General features: G+C 44.2%; 1 protein-coding gene across 2 annotated transcripts; it reads right to left on the reverse strand.

Moving 5' to 3' along the window:
• Positions 1-5,205: 5,205 nt before the first annotated feature.
• Positions 5,206-17,415, reverse strand: ALG11 (ALG11 alpha-1,2-mannosyltransferase). Of its 2 annotated transcripts, none has more exons than XM_056562031.1 (4): positions 17,279-17,415; positions 12,078-12,311; positions 8,402-9,327; positions 5,206-5,569 (listed from the first exon to the last, which is right to left on the reverse strand). In XM_056562031.1, the coding sequence occupies exons 1-4, from the start codon at positions 17,311-17,313 to the stop codon at positions 5,298-5,300; spliced, it is 1,467 nt and encodes a 488-aa protein (XP_056418006.1). In that variant the 5' UTR covers positions 17,314-17,415; the 3' UTR covers positions 5,206-5,297. The 2 variants fall into 2 exon arrangements, with proteins under 2 accessions (XP_056418006.1, XP_056418007.1); XM_056562032.1 differs by having other exon boundaries at positions 17,247-17,359.
• Positions 17,416-17,482: the final 67 nt, after the last annotated feature.

Genomic DNA, 17,482 nt, shown 5'->3' on the forward strand with positions numbered 1-17,482 from the left:
TTTACAAATCTGTTTGTTTAATTTTGTGGCACCAGTTGATTAAAAAAAAAGTTTTCCACGGGAGTACCCCTTTAAAGCTTTGTTTTATACAATGTGGATTGAACTATGAGACCTGCTGGTTCAGGTCTGGGTAGACATGGCAACTTTGAGGGTACATTCACATTACAACATTTTTGAGCAGAATTCCGCTCGGAAATTCCGAAGCAGCAGCCTACCATTGTTATCAATGGGATTCTCTTGCACCGTTCGCACTGCTGAATTTCTGAGGTGGAGAAATTGCGCACTCTGTGAAAGAATGAGTATTGACATCACATGTTCGGGTGGTCCTAGCGTTGAAGGATTTTGGCGAGGCCCCCAGAAGATAGAAAATCTCCAGGTGGAGAATTCGTAGTCTGAACATACACCTAGGCTATGCGTAAAGTGTGCAGAACATCTGCCAGAAAATTCCTGTGGACATTCCGCACATTTTAAAAATTCAGTGGGCGCTAGGACAGCTCAAAAATGCGCTAGACGCCAATGCATTTCCTTGTAGAATCCGGGGAAAAAACTGAACAGGTTCAATGTTTTTGCTGACCCAGAATCATGATTTCCGCAGCAGATGTTGCTGCTGCAGAAATGCTGACATGTGAACAGAGCAGCAGAATCCCATTGAAATCACTGGGACTCTGCTGCTGCGGAATGTCCGTGCGGAAGATTGATGCAGAATTCTGAACGGACATTCTGCAGTGTAAACATAGCCTTAGGGGGAGATTTCTCAAGACCTGATCAGAGGATAAATGAAGTTGCCCATAGCAACTAATCAGGACACCATTTTTCAGAGCCCTTTTTAAAAGCTAAAGAAGCAATCTGATTGGTTGCTATGGGCAACTACTTCATTTATCCTCTGATGTTTTGATAAATCTCCCCCCTAGGTTTTGCTCATATAGTCTACTCTACATAATATAATGTTATATACCTTTACAGCACATGACCAGTGAAAATATAAGCATTATGTGATATACTGTAGCGAGGTGTATTTTATACTGTGTAGTATCTTGTGGTTTTATTAAACTGTTTTATCATTGATTGATTATATTCACATATACTTATTCTATAGCTGCACATGGTGAGAAGAGTACCCCCTAAATGGCAATAACGTCTTCCATACAACATCCAATTTATGGGGTGACATGAGGGCTCACTAATAGAAAATATGTGGGGGAGATGGATGGCCTATGCGGACACCTTCTTTATACTATTAGGGCATACAGACAGTCAGGGGAACCCCATCTGTGAGCCCCTTCACAACTAAGGACAATTTAATCTTTGGAATTGTTTCCACCTCATCTTCTAAGAGTCATAACCCTCTTATTTTACCATTCATAGACCCATATGAGGGCTTGTTTTTTGCTGTACCAATTATACTTTGTAATGACACACTTCAGTCTACCATATAAATGTTATATAATATATAGGTGGAGTGTAGGTTGCTTTGAGGGTTTTAATTCCCTGCAATTTTTTTTTACTGTATTTACTAAGGTTTCCCTTTTTTGCAAACGGCCACGCCCCTTTTTGGGGTTTTCTTACTAAAATGTAGAGTTAGGCTGGGTTCACATCACGTTTTTGCCATACTGTTTTCAATCCGTTTTTCTAAAGAAAACCATATGGCAAAAAAACGGATGGAACAATATGGAATTTTTTTTTTAAACAGTATACTGTTTTTAAAAGTGCATACAGTTCCGTCAGTTTTTATGAAAAAAAAAAAAGAACATACGTTTTTGAAAATGTTGTCCATTTTTAATGGGAGGGGACTTTAGCATTCAAATGCGCATGTGCAAAGTAAAAACGTATAAGTTTTTCCCGTATGGAACCGTATACATGTGCGTTTCCCATTGACGTCCATGTTAAAAAAAACGTATGCGGTTGCAGTACGGTTTTTAAACTGGAGACAAAATCGTGGTCAACCCCGTTTTTAACTCCGGTTTAAAAGCCGTACTGCAACCGCATACGTTTTTTTGTTTTTTTAACATGGATGTCAATGGGAAACGCACATGTATACGGTTCCATACGGGAAAAATTTATACGTTTTTACTTTGCACATGCGCATTTGAATCCTAAAGTCCCCACCCAAGACCCCTCCCATTAAAAATGGATAACATTTTCAAAAATGGTTTTGGTTTAATAGTATGGTAAATGGTATGGTTTTTTTTTTTTCTATAAAAACTGACGGAACTGTATGCGTTTTTAAACAGTATACCGTTTTTAAAAGTGCATACGGTTTACTTTTTCCCATACTTTTCCATCCGTTTTTTTGCCATACGGTTTTCTTTAAAAAAAAAAAAAAAATAAAAAAAAGGGATTGAAAACAGTATGGCAAAAACGTGATGTGAACCCAGCCTAAGGCTGGGTTCACACTACGGTTTCCGTATACAGCTGGGAGGATGGGTGGGCGGGGCTTAATCGCGGCGCCCGCACTCAGCCGTGTTCGGGAACCGTAGTTAATGTATGTCTATGAGCCGACCGGAGTGAACCGCAGCCTCCGGTCGGCTGCGTTTTCGGCCGTATGCGGTTTCCACATATAGCCGAAAAAGCAGCCGACCGGAGGCTGCGTATACGGGAACCGTAATGACAAACCGGAGTGTGAACCCAGCCTTAGTCTGTTTTTTTTCAATTCTGGTGCAGATTCTGACGCAGACAGAATTTCTACGGCACAACCCGACAATACATGTTGGGTTTTTTTGTGTGTAGATAAGACTTTTAGATCACTTTTAATTCTGAGATCTGGATGGGTACCGGTATTTCCTTTTACACTCTTTACCATGCAAAATCAATAATGTTATATTTTAAAAAAGTTTGGACATTTCTGCATGCGCACATACCAAAACATGTTTATGGGGTTTGAAAGTTTTTTTATTTTATTTGAAAATTGCGGATTTGAATTACATTTGAATTAGTACTTTACTTTTTGCAACTGCTAACACAGATCAATGTAATAAGATAGTGTTACATTGATCCATTCAATCAGTCATTTGCTAGGACAGCCTGCCTATTGCTAATCGGCTCCCTGTGATTGTTTCTCCAACTCTAAGTTCTAGATGACAGTGGCATTTAAACAGTTAACTTGGCGGCATTGGAGATTGCTCTGTGCCGGATGGCGGCAGCAACTATCATGTGCTTAAAGGGGTTTTCCAGGCCAAAACTTTTTTTATTTTTATATATATCAACTGGCTCCGGAAAGTTAAACATATTTGTATATTACTTCTATTAAAAAATCTTAATCCTTCCAATAGTTATTAGCTTCTGAAGTTGAGTTGCTGTTTTCTGTCTAACTGCTCTCTGATGACTCATGTCCCGGGAGCTGTGCAGTTCCTATGGGGATATTTTCCCATCATGCACAGCTCCCGGCACGTGACATCATCATTAAGCAGTTAGACAGAAAACTTCAGAAGCTAATAACTATTGGAAGGATTAAGATTTTTTTAATAGAAGTAATTTACAAATCTGTTTAACTTTCCGGAGCCAGTTGATTAATAAAAAAAAGTTTTTGCCTGGAATACCCCTTTAAAGCAGCTGCCGGGTATGGGGCGCGATCCTAAGTCTGCACCATACACCCTCAATAGCCCCCCTTATGAAAATACACATCATGGGTTTAAAGGGGTTCTCTAGTGGAAAACAAATGTTTTAAATAAACTTGTGCCAGAAAGTTAAACAGATTTTTAAATCACGTCTATTTAAAAATCTTAATCCTTCCAATACTTATCAGCTGCAGTATACTAGAAAGGAAGTTGTGCAGTTCTTTTTAGCTCTGTCCATGTCAGGAACTGTCCAGAGTAGAGGCAAAACCCCACGGCAAACCTTTCCTGCTCTGGACAATTCCTGACACGGACAGAGGTGGCAGCAGAGAGCACTGTGGTCAGACTGGAGTATACAGCAGCTGATAAGTACTGGAAGGATTAAGATTTTTAAATAGAAGTAATTTACAAATCTACTTAACTTTCTGACACCAGTTGATTTGAACGCACTTGTTTTCCACCGGAGTACCCCTTTAAATATTGCAATGTCAGAAGTTTTGATTAGTGGGTGTCCAGGTGGCGAAAACTTACACCAATCAATAAAACCTAGGTCAGTGTTCCCCAACCAGGACATCTCTAGCTGTTGCAAAACTACAACTCCCAGCATGCCCGGACAGCCAACAGCTGTCCGGGCATGCTGGGAGTTGTAGTTTTGCAACAGCTGGAGGAACACTGGTTGGGAAACACTGACCTAGGGGCAGTAGTTCTCAGTGCTGCTTATATTTGTTTCTGATCAGCTCTATTGGGCTCCCACTATTCGGCTTTTGAAATAACCCAATTAATAGTTGGTCTAAACTTAAAGGGGTACTCCAGTGGAAAACCTTTTTTTTTTTTTTTATCAACTGGTGCCAGAAAGTTAAAACAGATTTGTAAATTACTTCTGTTAAAAAATCTTTATCCTTCCAGTACTTATTAGCTGCTATATACTACAGAATTTTTTTTTCTTTTTGGATTTCTTTTTTTTTTTCTTTCCACAGTGCTCTCTGCTGACACCTCGGTCCATATCAGGAACTGTCCAGAACTGTCAGTTCCTGATACAGGCAGGAGGTGTCAGCAGAGCGCACTGTGGACTGGAAAAAAAAGAAAGAAATCCAAAAACAAAAGAACTTTTGCTGCTAATAAGTACTGGAAGGATAAAGATTTTTTTAATAGAAGTAATTTACAAATCTGTTACAAAACTTTCTGGCACCAGTTAATAAAAAAATAAAAAAAAGTTTTCCACCAGAGTACCCCTTTAATACTGAGGATCAATCTAGCACATTTTGAAACTTTCCATATAAAATGTTCACTGTCTTTAATAGACCATTTTAGTAAGTCAGGGCCACTGTGTCTACTAGAGATGAGCGAATTTACAGTAAATTCGATTCGTCACAAACTTCTCGGCTCGGCAGTTGATGACTTATCCTGCGTAAATGAGTTCAGCTTTCAGGTGCTCCGGTGGGCTGGAAAAGGTGGATACAGGAGACTCTTTCCTAGGACTGTATCCACCTTTTCCAGCCCACCGGAGCACCGGAAAGCTGAACTCCTTTACGCAGGATAAGTCATCAACTGCCGAGCCGAGAAGTTCGTGACGAATTGAATTTACTGTAAATCCGCTCATCTCTAGTGTCTACCTACCATTTTTGGTTGTGATGTAACATAACAGACAACCATACAGATTTAATCACATTTAATGTACATTATTGGTGCAATATAAAAATAGTTTCCCCTATATACACACACATCCCCCTTCCCGCAGGCCCTGTCTTATGTAAACAGTTGTTCAGTAGCGGCAATGAAACTGACTTCAAACTCCTGGTCCGAAAATCTAGAAACCGAGCGTCGTGCATTCTGCCTGATCTGTAGTCTTTGGTCTTCGGACATGGCCAGGATGCGGTCCATAGCAGAAGCATAGCTCTCCTCGCTATCTGCCAGAAAGCCTGTCTCATGTCCTTCATACGGCACCACAATGTCCAGTTTGGGACCTCCAGAGTTATGAGCCAAAATGACTGTTCCTGCTGCCATACACTCGACCACTCCTGTAAAGAGAAGCATCAAAAAAAGGATGTACACACTATACCATGCACTGCCAACTAAAAATGCCATCCTCAGTCCCCGGCACAGGGACCCTAAAAGAAGCTACCATGATGGGCAAGATACTTCATGCCCCAATATTGTACATCACTATCCCCCTCATACATTAAAGGGGTACTCTTTATTTTTTAAATCAACTGGTGGCAGAAAGTTAAACAGATTTGTAAATTACTTCTATTAAAAAAAAAAACTTTACCCTTCCAGTACTTATTAGCTGCTGAATACTAAGGCTGGGCAGTATACCGGTTCATACCAAATTTTTTGGGCTGCAAGATATGAATTTTCCCCCATACTGCAATACCGGTTGGGCCCCTCCCCCTGTGGAATGTATTATCAGCCCAGCGCTGCGCTGTCCCCACATCGGGGAACTAATCCTATGTGACCCGCCAGCGCTGTTCTGCTCCCCCCCCCCCAATTAATTATCAGCCCAACGGGGTACTGCTCACATGTCACCCGCAAGCACTGCCCTCCTCCTCTTTGTTGGGGGCCGCCGGGCACTGGAACTCTATACTGTACGCCAGTGGTCTCCAACCTGCAGACCTCCAGATGTTGCAAAACTACAACTCCCAGCATGCCCGGACAGCCGTTGGCTGTCCGGGCATGCTGGGAGTTATAGTTTTGACACAGCTGGAGGTCCTCAGGTTGGAGACCACTGCTGTACGCTGTATCCCTATGCCCGGGTTGCAAAAGATAAAGAAAATAAACTGTAACTCACCTACGTCGGGGCCTTACGCTGGGGACGGGAATGTCGGACAGGCGTCAGCCTATCACCAGCTGGAGCGATGTCCCGCCTTGGCCAGTGATAGGCTGAGCCCACTGTCATGTAAGAAGCTCTGGCCGGCTTCTTACATGACAGTGGGCTCAGCCTATCACTGGCCGGGGTGGGACATCGCTCCGGCCGGTGATAGGCTGACGGCTGTCCGGCGTTCCCGTCCCCTGCGTGTGGCCAACATAGGTGAGTTACAGTTTATTTTCTTTATCTTTTGCAACCTGGGCATAGGGATACAGCGTACAGCAGTGGTCTCCAACCTGAGGACCTCCAGCTGTTTCAAAACAACTCTCAGCATGCCTGGACAGCCAGAACAGTGCTGGCGGGTAACATCACTTGGGGGGGAAGCTGAACACCGCGCGCGGGTCACATGATTTGGGGGGGTGAAAATACCGTTATATACCGTGGAACTGCCGTAAGTTAAAAAAATACTGTGATACACATATTTGGTCATACCGCCCAGCCCTACTGAATACTACAAAGGAAATGCTTTTCTTTTTGGAACACAGTTCTCTCTGCTGACATCACAAGCACAGTGCTCTCTGCTGACATCTCTGTCCATTTTAGGAACTGTCCAGAGCAGCATATGTTTGCTATGGGGATTTTCTCCTACTCTGGACAGTTCTTAAAATGGACAGAGATGTCAGCAGAGAGCACTGTGCTCGTGATGTCAGCAGAGAGCTCTGTGTTCCAAAAGGAAAATAATTTCCTCTGTAGTATTCAGCAGCTAATAAGTACTGGAAGGATTAGGATTTTTTAATAGAAGTAATTTACAAATCTGTTTAAAGGGGTTATCCAGGGAAAAACTTTTTTTTTTTATATATATCTCAACTGGCTCCAGAAAGTTAAACAGATTTGTAAATTACTTCTATTAAAAAAATCTTAATCCTTTCAGTACTTATGAAGTTAAGGTTGTTCTTTTCTGTCTAAATCCTCTCTGATGACACATGTCTCAGGAACCGCCCAGTTTAGAAGAGGTTTACTATGGGGATTTGCTTCTAAACTGGGGGGTTCCCAAGACACGTGTCATCAGAGAGCACTTAGACAGAAAAGAACAACCTTAACTTCAGAAGCTCATAAGTACTGAAAGGATTAAGATTTTTTCATAGAAGTAATTTACAAATCTGTTTAACTTTCTGGAGCCAGTTGATATATAAAAAAAAAGTTTTTTCCTGGAATACTCCTTTAACTTTCTGGCATCAGTTGATTTTCTAGGTCCCAGTGGACGGATCCACCTCGATCTGACACTTATCCCCTATCCTGTGTATAGGGGATAAGTTATTTTTTGCTGCAATACACTGCCGCTCTGTCTGTATATCACCAGTTGATGCGGGACATCGCTGCAGCCGGCGATAAGCTCAGTGCAGTGTAACATGTCAGGCCCCAGAATTTAGAAAAATGGGCGCTCCCAAATAAATGGAACATGTGCTGTCTACAGCATGTGCTTTATCTGAAAGCCAGGACTCTGATCTGGAAGTCTCAGGGAAACCAGTGGCTGGACCCCCAGCGATAACATACTTATCCCCTATATATAAAAATATATATTTTCCCTGGACAACCCCTTTAAAGGAAAACTGTCAGTGTCACCGCACTTACCAGCTGTTACAGGCAGGTAGTGCAGGTGACAACCATACTCATGTCCGCGATCCGTGCTCCCATTGTCCCAGTATCATCAACTCTTTGGCCGGCCTGGGGCGTGGACGGGCCTTCATGACGTCACCGCTGCAGTTCCCCTAGGATTGCAGCAGGGCCAGCAGATAAACCGCAATGGTGACATCACGAAGTTCCAGCCATGCCCCAAGCCGGCCAAACAGAGGGAACAGATGAAGATACTGGGATGAAGGATCATGGACACGCAGTGCGGCTGTCATCAGTGTCACCTGTCTGTAGCAGCAGGTTTGTGCGGTGACACTGATGAACGTTTTCCCTTTATACATTTCCCATTAATTCTTGGTCCAAAAATCACACTAAAAACTACATCTGAAACAATATCCCCAGAGTTTCTTACCAATTCCAAAGTGCTCATTCCACATTGTATGTAGCCCGATGGTGGCTTCACTCAGATGCTTCTTTAGCTCTTCAAAAGGAATATTCACTTTAAACTCCACCGGAACTCCTAAGTCTGTACTGAGCTTCTTCAGGTCTGTGACCCGGAGCTCATCTTGTTTGTTGCGACAACCCCCAATAAGGATGAGTTTCAGATTTGCTCTTTCCTCCGGCGTCTTCTTTGCCAGTAAAGTACTAAATGCGCGGATCTGCAGTTTGTGGTCTTTCTCTGGCCTGAACTGGCCTATGGACACCACAGAATGTTCTGCTCTCTCTTTCTTGGGTTCCAGCTCAATACTTAGAAAGGTTTGGACATCACAAGGTGGATAAACAATACTGATGCAATCACTGCATTTCCACAATTCCAAGACATGGTTAAAAGTCCACGTGGAGTTAACCATTACTATATCACTGCACGATCCTACCCAGCCGTATATAAGGGCAAACAGGACATAGTAAATCAGCTTCAGTCTGCTCAGGACAGGGTTGGTAGAGATAAAGGCAGCGTTGTTGAATCTAGTGTCATGGTCCCGGACAACAGACAGCATGTCTGTACTGATAGTGGGATAGTGCACATAGCAGCCCACACCACAGCCCCCCAGGTATTTGAATAAAGGTAATGTAAATGCATAGCCCATGGAATCAATATATATATCAGGTACGCATTTTACCAGAGCCTCCCAGCCTAAAAGAATAGAACCCAAACTCTGTCCCAGCAGGGTGAAATGGGGATAAAGCCGCTCCTCTACCAGGTAACGTTTCTTCAGAAAGACAAACTCTACAGGATAAGATAACTTTATATTAAATCTGCCAACTGCACCATTCAGGATCTCTTCTCCCGACACATCCTTGTCCCCAGTGTAAACAACGTATTTGGCATCTTTGTACCTACACAATAAAAAATACAAAAGTTCAGCTTAGAACCAGCATGGGGTCTGATCTATATGCAGCCTGTGTAGCTCTTGATCAGTGCCAGATACAGCTGAATACAGATCACCACCTTCTAACCTTGTGTTATTACTTTAACCCCTTCAGTACCTATTTTCCATTTTTGAAAGTTATCATTTTCCTATTATTCCATAATAACCCTATAACTCCCCTTAAGCCGCTTCCTCAGAGCTCTGGTATCATGAAGCAGAGATGGGGGCGTCCTGATACTAAGCCTACTAAGGAGTGGAGGAAGTCGGTGCATCTTATACGGCGACTACACCCCTATCGCGGCGGTCCCTGCGGCCATCAACGGCCGGGACCCGCGGCTAATACAGGACATCACCGATCACGGTGATGCCCTGTATTAACCCTTCAGATGTGGCGATCAAAGCTGACCACCGCGTCTGAAAGGAAAGTGACACTAACCCGGCTGATCAGTCGGGCTATTTAGGACCGCCGCGATTTCACCGCAGCGGTCCTGAACAGCCCGACTGAATAGCCGTGTTAGTGCTTACAGGACACCGGGAGGGACCTTACCTGCCTCCTCGGTGTCTTCTCCATTCAGGGATCCCCTGTATGGCCGGCGCTCTCCTTCCTCGTCATCACGTACGTGCATTGGCGTGCGTAACGACGTGATGACGGCGATGGAGAGCGAGGATACCCGGCCGGCAGCAGAGACGTTCCAGAGCGACGGGGACACGGCGACAGCGATGGAGCAACATCCAGGGCAGCGGTGACGGGTCCGGAGCGGCGGGGACACGTGAGTATTACCTCCTATGCAGTGGTCTTCAATCTGCGGACCTCCAGATGTTGCAAAACTACAACTCCCAGCATGCCCGGACAGCCAACGGCTGTCCGGGCATGCTGGGAGTTGTAGTTTTGCAACATCTGGAGGTCCGCAGGTTGAAGAACACTATTGGGTTCAAAATCTTTATTTTTTTTAGATTTTGCACCTATAAATTGGGTGCGTCTTATATGCCGGTGCGTCCTATAGGGCGAAAAATACGGTATGTGCTATCCAGCTGTGTTTGGGTTCATTTTTTAAGCCATGATCTTTTATCTGCATCAATCAGGCGTAGATTGGACTTTCTAGGATGACATGTGACCATAATAAATGCAATTCTGGAATGTGGATTTTTTTTTCATTTACACTGTTGGCCAAGTGGGAACAATCAGGTTATATTGTAATAGTTTAGACAATTCCACAGCCGACAAAACAAAAAAGGTTTAATCTTTTAAAATTTTAACATTTATTATTTTTGGAAAATTGGTATATTTCTAAAAACATTTATTTATTTTAAACTTTTAGTCCCCTTAACAGACTTGTATGAGCAATCATTAGATAGGTACTGCATTCATCTGTATGACCAATGTACTGCATTGATCTATGAGATCTGTCCTCTATTGGGAATGTCTGCCACAGACAGGCTCTATCAATAGAAGATACCCGGCAGCCACAGAAGGCTAGGTAAGGCATTAGGCTGTCATGGCACTAGGTTAGCTCCCTGTGATCGTGTCGCGGAGGGCGGACCTGAACCACAGCACCACCAGTTCTAACAGCCATTTAGATGCCGCTGTCAACATTAACAACAGCAATGGGGTTAATAGCCTACAGTGGCCATCACTGGGGTGCGGCTATTAGCGGCGGTCCTTCGTTACAGAAATCAGCAAGAGGCCGCTGGATATGGAGCAGGCTTGAGTCCTGAGCATGCTCCATACAACCTTTATAAGTATATAAGTATATAAATGGCCCATACAAAAAATATGGAGAAAAACTGTTCCAGGTTAAACCCCCCCAAAAGACGAGGGGGCACTCCCTCCGTCTGGAGAAGAAAAGGTTTAGTCTATAGGGGCGACACGCCTTCTTTACCGTGAGGACTGTGAATTTATGGAACGGTCTACCTCAGGAACTGGTCACAGCAGGAACAATTAACAGCTTTAAAACAGGGTTAGATACATTCCTGGAACAAAATAACATTAATGCTTATGAAGAAATATAAAACTACATCCCTTTCCCTTATCCCCTTCACTTCAATTCCCTGGTTGGACTTGATGGGCGTATGTCTTTTTTCAACCATACTAACTATGTAATTATGTAACCTTTACGGCACATTGGTCACATCCGCCATGTGTAGTTACGGGGTTAAGAAAAAAAAGGTTCTCTGGGAAGATTGCAGAACAGTAATGGAGCACATTTTTCAGAGTATTAAGACCATGTACCCATGTGCAATTTGCATCCCATTGTTTCCATGTAGATATTTTACCATAGTTCACATAGGGATCTGAAGCACAATGTTATTTTGTGCATTGTTCAAACACACGTATAAGTGAACGTCACGTATCTCTGCATATTGAGATGTAGTCATCTAGAATGGCCGCTACCCAAGTTACAGAGCCGTCCACTTCCGGCTCTTTTCACTGTGTATTGTGGGCGCCATGGCTCTGGCAGACAGTTGATTGGTGGATGTGGCCGGCCGATTAAGAATAGGCCATCACTAAAAACGTACTATAAACCCCTGTAGTGGATATTTGCAATATAAAAGTTTTTCTGGCAGCACCTCATTGCTCCACACCAGTGAAGTCCAACAAGGGGGCCTTCAGCTATTACAAAACTACAACTCCCAGCATGCCCGGACAGCCTTTGGCTGTCCGGGCATGCTGGGAGTTGTAGCTTTGCAACAGCTGGAAACACTACACTGATACTGTACCTTATCTGCAGAGCGCGCAGCGCACACCACAGCACCCTTTCTCCTCCACCCCCTGCATTGCAGTACGGGTGAAAGAAAGCCACCACTTTCTGCTCTTTGCCATCTTTGCCAAGATGAACAGATGCTTTTTTCTTCTGCCCGATCCACAAACGGATGCCAAGGAGAACAACGAACAACAGGAGAGAGACGGTGACGCTGGCAATAAGCGCAGGAATGAAGAGGGACGTCAGCATGCTAGAGGGAGAAAAAGAGAATATAAAAAAGAGGACATGAGAATAACAGAGAATCGAATCATAACAGCTACTAAGCACAATGCAACAGGACCAGTGCTGTGGAGTCGAGGAGTCGGAGTCAGACGAAATTTTGGGTACCTGGAGTCAGAATCGGCAAACAATGCACCGACTCAGACTAAATTTACATTGGAATTAAAAAAAAAGGAAGTTTAAATGTCCCAATTCACAAAAAGTTATAATTAATGAGTTGTAAGAATAAAGACCAATGCATGCAGTGCCCCACATAACCGCAAAACGAACACGTTAAATGGGCACTGTCACCAACTTTTTTTTTTTTTTTTTTTTTACAGATATGTACATATGTACTACAACATATCTCTAATATAGTTTCATTTTTTTTTTATTATTAACATGGTGTAATTTACATTTGAAAACCGGCCACTAGGGGTCTCCCTCCTAGTGGCCGGCTGCAGCCTGGCGTGATGTCACGCCTGAAAAAGGACTGATTTTGGAGTGGCAATCAGTCCTTTTTCATTTAGGCTGCTCTCGCTCCCTGCCTGTCAATCAGTCAGGCGGGAGCGAGCGCATTGGCTCCCCGGCCACTGGCTGGGAGGCCACTCCTCCCGCACGTGTTGTCACCGCCGCTGCCCCTGCACGCCCGCTATAGATGTCAGGGCAAGCTGGGAGTTGTAGTGGTGAAACAGCTGGAGGCACCCTGTGTAGATAAACTAAGGGCAGAAGTGTTGTCCCCAGCAGGCATCAGTGACGTGGTGCCTGCTGGGGAAGTCTGCCTGGTAGTGAGCACACTAAAAGCAGGGAGGGGGTTAGTGATAGATTGGCAATAGGCAGGGACAGAAAAAAAAATAGGATGGTGGGAGCTACCCTTTAAGTGACCGTGAAGAAGCATGCTTTTCATGTGCTTTACTATTTGGCACACAACGCACAATTAGGAGCGGCAATACTTATACTTTCCATAGTGTTGTGTTCTGCTGTTACAGGGAACCCATGGGTAACCTAGCCTCTCACTGATAAGGGATTAAAGTTAATTTGTTTTTTGCAGGACTAGAGACACTTGTATAAGTGAAGGAAATGGAGGGGGCAATAGTTCAAGACTGAAGCTGTAAACCATTGGAAAAACTGCTGCCATTCAGCTAAGGCTATAAAAACTTGTAAACTCTGATTGATAGCTTAAACTTTAAACATGACTATGGGATTCTACTAGGGAAATCATGTTTTATAATAAATGCCCCTTCCTGGATCCTCCCACTGTCCTATCTTCAGCAACAGATCAGCACACAAAAAGGAGAAGGCAGCAGCTTCTGCCCAACTACCTCTCTCTGCTAGAAGAGCTTAGAAGAACTTGGTGGAGCAGCTTCTTGGATTCAACTGTAAGTGTTTATAAATACATTTGCATATTAATACAGAGGAGTTGGAGTCAGGGAGTCTGAGTCGGAAGTACAAAAAACTGCGGAGTCGGAACATTTATCTACCAACTCCACAGCCCTGAACAGGACATCTGTCAAGTGAAAGGAAAAGGCTGCAATGACATACAGGCCCAGTTATGAGCTTTCACAGTTTATAGCAGTGTTTTCCAACTAGGGTGCCTCCAGCTGTTGCAAAACTACAACTCCCAGCATACCAGGACAGCCAATGGCTGTCCGGAAATACTGGGAGTTGTTGTTTTGCAACAGCTGGAGGCTCTGTTTAGGAAAAAAATGTGAGCCAAAAATCAAAATTCATGGAGTCATGAAGGGGTTAACCCGGGTTCACATTTAGAATGTTTTTAGAATGTATTTAGTGCTTTGGTTGGTGAACTCCTATGGTGCCAGAAAGTTAAACAGATTTGTAAAATTTCTTCTATTAAAAAATTCCAGTACTTATTAACTGTTGAATACTACAGAGGAAATTATTTTCTTTTTGGAACACAGTGCTCTCTGCTGACATCTCTGTCCATTTTAGGAACTGACCAGAGCAGCATATGTTTGCTATGGGGATTTTCTCCTACTCTGGACAGTTCTTAAAACGCCCTGAGCCCGGTGTTTAAAACGGGGTTACACCGGGTCAGTCCCAGCTGCTAGTCATAGCCAGGACCCTGGGCTAATAGCGCGTGGCTCCGATTGTTGTGCAGCGCGCTATTAACCCTTCAGATGCGGCGATCAAAGTTGACCGCCGTGTCTGAAAGTGAAAGTAAATGCTTCCCGGCAGCTCAGTCGGGCGGAGACCACCTTACCTTGCTCTGTCGCGTCCGATCTGCGTTTGATTGCTCTAAGCCTGAGCTACAGGCTTGAGCAATCAAGCCCCTATCTCGCTGATCCATGCAAAGCTGTGGCTTTGCAGGTATCAATGTAAAAAGATCAGTGTGTGCAGTGTTATAGGTCTCTATGGGAGCTATAACACTGCAAAAAAAAAAAAGTTAAAAAAAAGAAGTTAACAAAAGGTCATTTAACCCCTTCCCTACTAAAAGTTTGAATCACCCCCCCTTTTTCGATAAAAAAAAACTTTGTAAATAAAAATAAACATATGTGGTATCGCCGCGTGCGTAAATGTCCAAACTATAAAAATATATAGTTAATTAAACCACATGTTCAATAGCGTACGCGCAAAAAAATGCCAAAGTCCAACATGGCGTATTTTTGGTCACTTTATATCATAAAAAAAATGAATAAAAAGCGATCAAAAAGTCCGATCATTGCAAAAATGGTACCGATAAAAACTTCAGAACACGGCGCAAAAAATGAGTCCTCATACCGGCCCATACACGGAAAAAGAAAAAAAGTTATAGGGGTCAGAAGATGACAATTTTAAAGGGTAGCTACCACCATCCCCTTTTTTTCCCTCTCTGTCCCTGCCTATTTCCCATCTATCCCTAACCTCCTCCCTGCCTAATTTTTTTTTTTTTAGTATATAAAAAAATGCAGTTTTGTATGCCTGGTAGCGTGCTCACTACCAGGCAGACTTCCCCAGCAAGCACCACGTCACTGATGCCTGCTGGGGCTGACTTCCGCCCTTAGTTCATCTACACAGGGTGCCTCCAGCTGTTTCACCACTACAACTCCCAGCTTGCCCTGACATCTATTGGCTGTCAGGGCATGCTGGGAGTTGTAGTAGGGAAAAACTGGAGGCACCCTGTGTTAAAAATATTACATGGCAGCGGCGCAACCCAAACCCCGCTACCCCTCCCCTGAACCCCGCTACCCGAACGCCGCCCCCCCCCTTAACCCCCCCCAGACATACCAGGACAGTGCAGCGATGGGCAGCGATGGGATGCCGGGAGGCGGGGCCGGCGTGCAAGGCCAGGGAGCAGGGGAGTCAATGCGCGCTTCTTCTGTTCTCAGCACTCACTCTCGCCTGTCTGATTGACAGGTGGGAGCGAGCAGCGCAGTGAGTGAATTCCGACTCGTTGCCAGGCTTCATTGAGTCGAAATTCACTAGTGACGTCACTGCCGAATGCATTCGGCCACTAGGAGGGCGACCCCTAGTGGCCGAATTTAAAAGTGATTTTACACTGTTTTAAAATCAAATTTTTTTTTTATTAAAGTATATTAGAGATATGTTGTAGTACTTAAGTACTACAACATATCAATTTTTTTTATTTCATGACAGTGCCCATTTAAACGTATAAATTTTCCTGCATGTAGTTATGATTTTTTCCAGAAGTGCGACAAAATCAAACCTATATAAGTCGGGTATCATTTTAACCGTATGGACCTACAAAAAAATGCACTGTGTAGAAACGGAAGACCCCAAAATTACAAAATGACATTTTTTCTTCAATTTTGTCGTTTCCCGTGGATTTTTTTGTAAAATGACTGATGTCACTGCAAAGTAGAATTGGTGGCGCAAAAGATAAGCCATAATATGGAATTTTAGGTGCAAAATTGAAAGTGTTATGATTTTTAGATGGTGATGAGGAAAAAATAAAAATGCAAAACAGAAAAACGCTGAGTCCTTAAAGGACAACTGCAGTGGCACACATGTATATATTCCCGTGCCCGGGCCTCAAAAATAAACAAAATAAACTCATACATACCTTTCTACGAGCCCCCGTTGGTCCGGCACAGAACTCACGATCCGGCAGTGCTGACATCATTCCACTTCCTGGGGACGGGGACACCGCAGAGCCGGGCCTGGGCATATATAAATGTTTACCACTGCAGTTGTCCTTTAAAGGACATCTATAGTGCAAAATAAACGTATTCCCTATCCGAAGGTACGGGGCTGCAGCAATATATAGGAAAGGGGGCGTTCCGTCCCCACATGAGGTGGCGGCCGACACGCCCCCTCCATGAATCCCATAGAGATACATGGAGGGGGAGTGTCTACCGCGGCTTTCTGCTGGGGACGAAACTTCACTTCCGGTAGACTGCCGCGGCCCCGTCCAGGAGATCCCGGGGGGCCCCAGAGCTCGGACCCCCCCCCTTTGGACAGGGGATAAGTTATTTTGCGCTGGAGTACTCCTTTAAGGGGTTAAAAAAAAAGTTTTCCACCAGAGTACCCCTTTAAGCCAGTGTTTCAAAACCAGTGTGCCTCCAGCTGTTGCAAAACTCCAACTCCCAGCATGCCTGGACAGCCAAAGGCTACTACCCAGCTCTCCTAGATTCCTGAATAGCCTATCAGACTGGACCCTAATTGTGTAGTGCAGTGTTTCCTAGCCAGCGTACCTCCAGCTGTTGCAAAACAGTAGTTTTGCAACAGCTGGAGGCACCCAGGTTGGGAAACACTGCATTAAGCTAACCAATCAAAACAAAACAAAGACCGCATCAGAAACGCAGTGTGAACACTGCTTTATATCAGGCTCAGATGTCATCACTTTCTTTGCGGCTCTCCAGCTATTGCAGAACAACAACTCCCAGCATGCCCTGACATCACCGGTTATCAGCGATTCACTCCCGAACAACAACAATCACACATCCGCCCACTGTTAACTCCATCCTACCCCACGTTATAGCAGAACTATCAGCGTCTCACCGGAACAGCCCACAAGCGCACAGCCACCCGGCCATCACTGCATGACACGAACACGTCACTCCGCAACCATCAACACAACTGCCGGGGCGCGTCCTGATGACGTCACTCCGCCAACAAGACGACGCACGCGCGAGAGAGAGAGAGACAAGCGGAGGTGAAGGGTGATGGGCGTGGCCAGAGAAGCGTGGGAGGAAACATGATTGA

Source organism: Hyla sarda, chromosome 2 (genome assembly GCF_029499605.1).
Source record: "Hyla sarda isolate aHylSar1 chromosome 2, aHylSar1.hap1, whole genome shotgun sequence".
In the NCBI taxonomy this organism is placed as follows: Eukaryota; Metazoa; Chordata; class Amphibia; order Anura; family Hylidae; genus Hyla; species Hyla sarda.